The 1,805-nt window shown below is 40.9% G+C and overlaps 1 protein-coding gene across 2 annotated transcripts in view; it reads left to right on the forward strand.

The window, feature by feature from the left end:
• zgc:114119 (uncharacterized protein LOC619273 homolog) overlaps positions 1–1,805 on the forward strand; it is a 4,669-nt gene that overhangs the window by 1,178 nt on the left and 1,686 nt on the right. For both annotated transcript variants that reach the window (XR_004797477.1, XM_035680817.1), the window contains exons 3-4: positions 990–1,148; positions 1,380–1,469. Coding sequence is in view for 1 of the 2 variants with exons in the window: in XM_035680817.1 (XP_035536710.1) it covers positions 990–1,148; positions 1,380–1,469 (249 nt within the window). In the remaining variant the exon portion in view is untranslated. The remainder of the gene's footprint in view (positions 1–989; positions 1,149–1,379; positions 1,470–1,805) is intronic.

Genomic DNA, 1,805 nt, shown 5'->3' on the forward strand with positions numbered 1-1,805 from the left:
TAATGGTCACACATCTGATTGTGTATGACATGTCCGAAAAGGAGTAGGATGAAGCATATGCTTATTTAAACTTACCCCTTCTCCACTACTCAATTAACAATCTTTCTCCCCAACATACATATTTACATAAAAGAAAAAAAAACTAGAAAATAAATAGATTAAATAAACAAATACATAAATCATTTATGAAAACACCCGATTGTTGCTCCACACCCAGTCTGTTCCACAACCTCACTCCACAAAGTGAAAGACAAGAACGTTTTAATGTTGTACGTGCGCGCTGATGTTTTAAGTTGAACTCACCCCTCAGATTATAACCCCCAACTCTGTAAAAAAAACAAAAAACAAATTTTTAATATTTCCAGTTTTTGGTTGTTTTGGTGAATCAACTGTTCTAGTTATTGACATTTGAGGGGGAAAGAAATCTCACCATTTGTATTGTTTTAGCACACAGAGTTACCGTTTCAGTCTAAAGCAATCCAATGCAGCAGCCCCACAACAAATCCTTCCTTTGTGATGCCTGTTCAGTTTTCATCGAGGCTGTCAGAGAAGTGTCGGTATGATAGTGTGTTAGGCTGTAGTTAGCCTTGCTCATGCATTGGACTTACTGCTTACGGGGTTGTTCTGTCGTCTGTCAGTCTGCATTTGTCCCATCCGCCTTTCTGGGGCATCTGCTTGGCATGCTTGTCGGCATCTGTCTCACTCGTTCTCCCATCTCCACCTGATCTGTGTCTCTAATTGTCTCTCTCTGTCACGTTCTCAGTGTAAAACTCACCTTTCCCAGCTTGTCCTTGTCCATTAAACTGAGTGAGTTATTTTTTTCCCCCTGTACTGACAACTCTAAGCGCTAAAAAGCAGCATCAGGACCACGGACTCCTAAATTTGGTTGTCATGTATTTTACGCAGGCTTAACACATCACCATTCACAGGCTCTTATGTCTTATATCAACACTTCAACTGATGAGAGACGCTGTGTGTCTTTGGTGTAGCTTCCTAATGGCGTGACCCAGAGCCATGCGATGTACCAGGACCGCTTTGGGAAGCTCCAGGAACACCTGCGACAGCTCGCCCTGCTGTTCAGAAAGCTCCGGCTTCTGTACGAACGCTGTGTGGAGATGACCTCTGACCTGCAGGAGGGGCCAGCAGAGGTCAGGGATAAATATTATTCCGAATATAAAATACAGCTCGTGAGACACACATTGGAACAAGACTGAAAAGAACTTTTGCTTTTTCTGTCATCTGATCAGGGCTTGACTGAATGTGTTCGCAGTGCATGCTTTGCTTTATGTTACACACAATATCATCTTGCAGTATCAAAATCCAATGCAATTTTAAACAGGAGGGGAAAAAACTAATTTGTATGTATTTTGTGTCCTCAGATACTGCCATATGTTGGGGAGGAGCTGGTTTCTGTCAAAGTGGAGCCCTGCAGTTCTGCTGTTAACCAGGAGAGAAAAGAGGTTCTAGAGGTATGTTCCTGTGATCTTTTAGTCACAAGTAATAATTAGCAGTCGCTTCACACACATTTCTCTCCATTGGAAAAGGGAGTGACAGTATACCGCCCTATGCTGTTGTTAGATTGCAATACAAGTATGCTTCCTTAACCTAAGCACTAATACATACAATACATTGCTGGAATATGTCTCATGTTGCCGAATATTTAAGTGATTCTTGGTGGAGCAAAATATATGTATCATTGAATGTCCAACACTGCTGCAACTTCTTAAATAACATTAATATATTCTTACAGTTTACTTCTGTGACACAATGTTACTGCGAGGCAAGTTGTTTTTTTTTTTTTTTTT

Source organism: Morone saxatilis, unplaced genomic scaffold (assembly GCF_004916995.1).
Source record: "Morone saxatilis isolate NCDOM2014 unplaced genomic scaffold, NCSU_SB_2.0 Contig9, whole genome shotgun sequence".
Classification (NCBI taxonomy): domain Eukaryota; kingdom Metazoa; phylum Chordata; class Actinopteri; family Moronidae; genus Morone; species Morone saxatilis.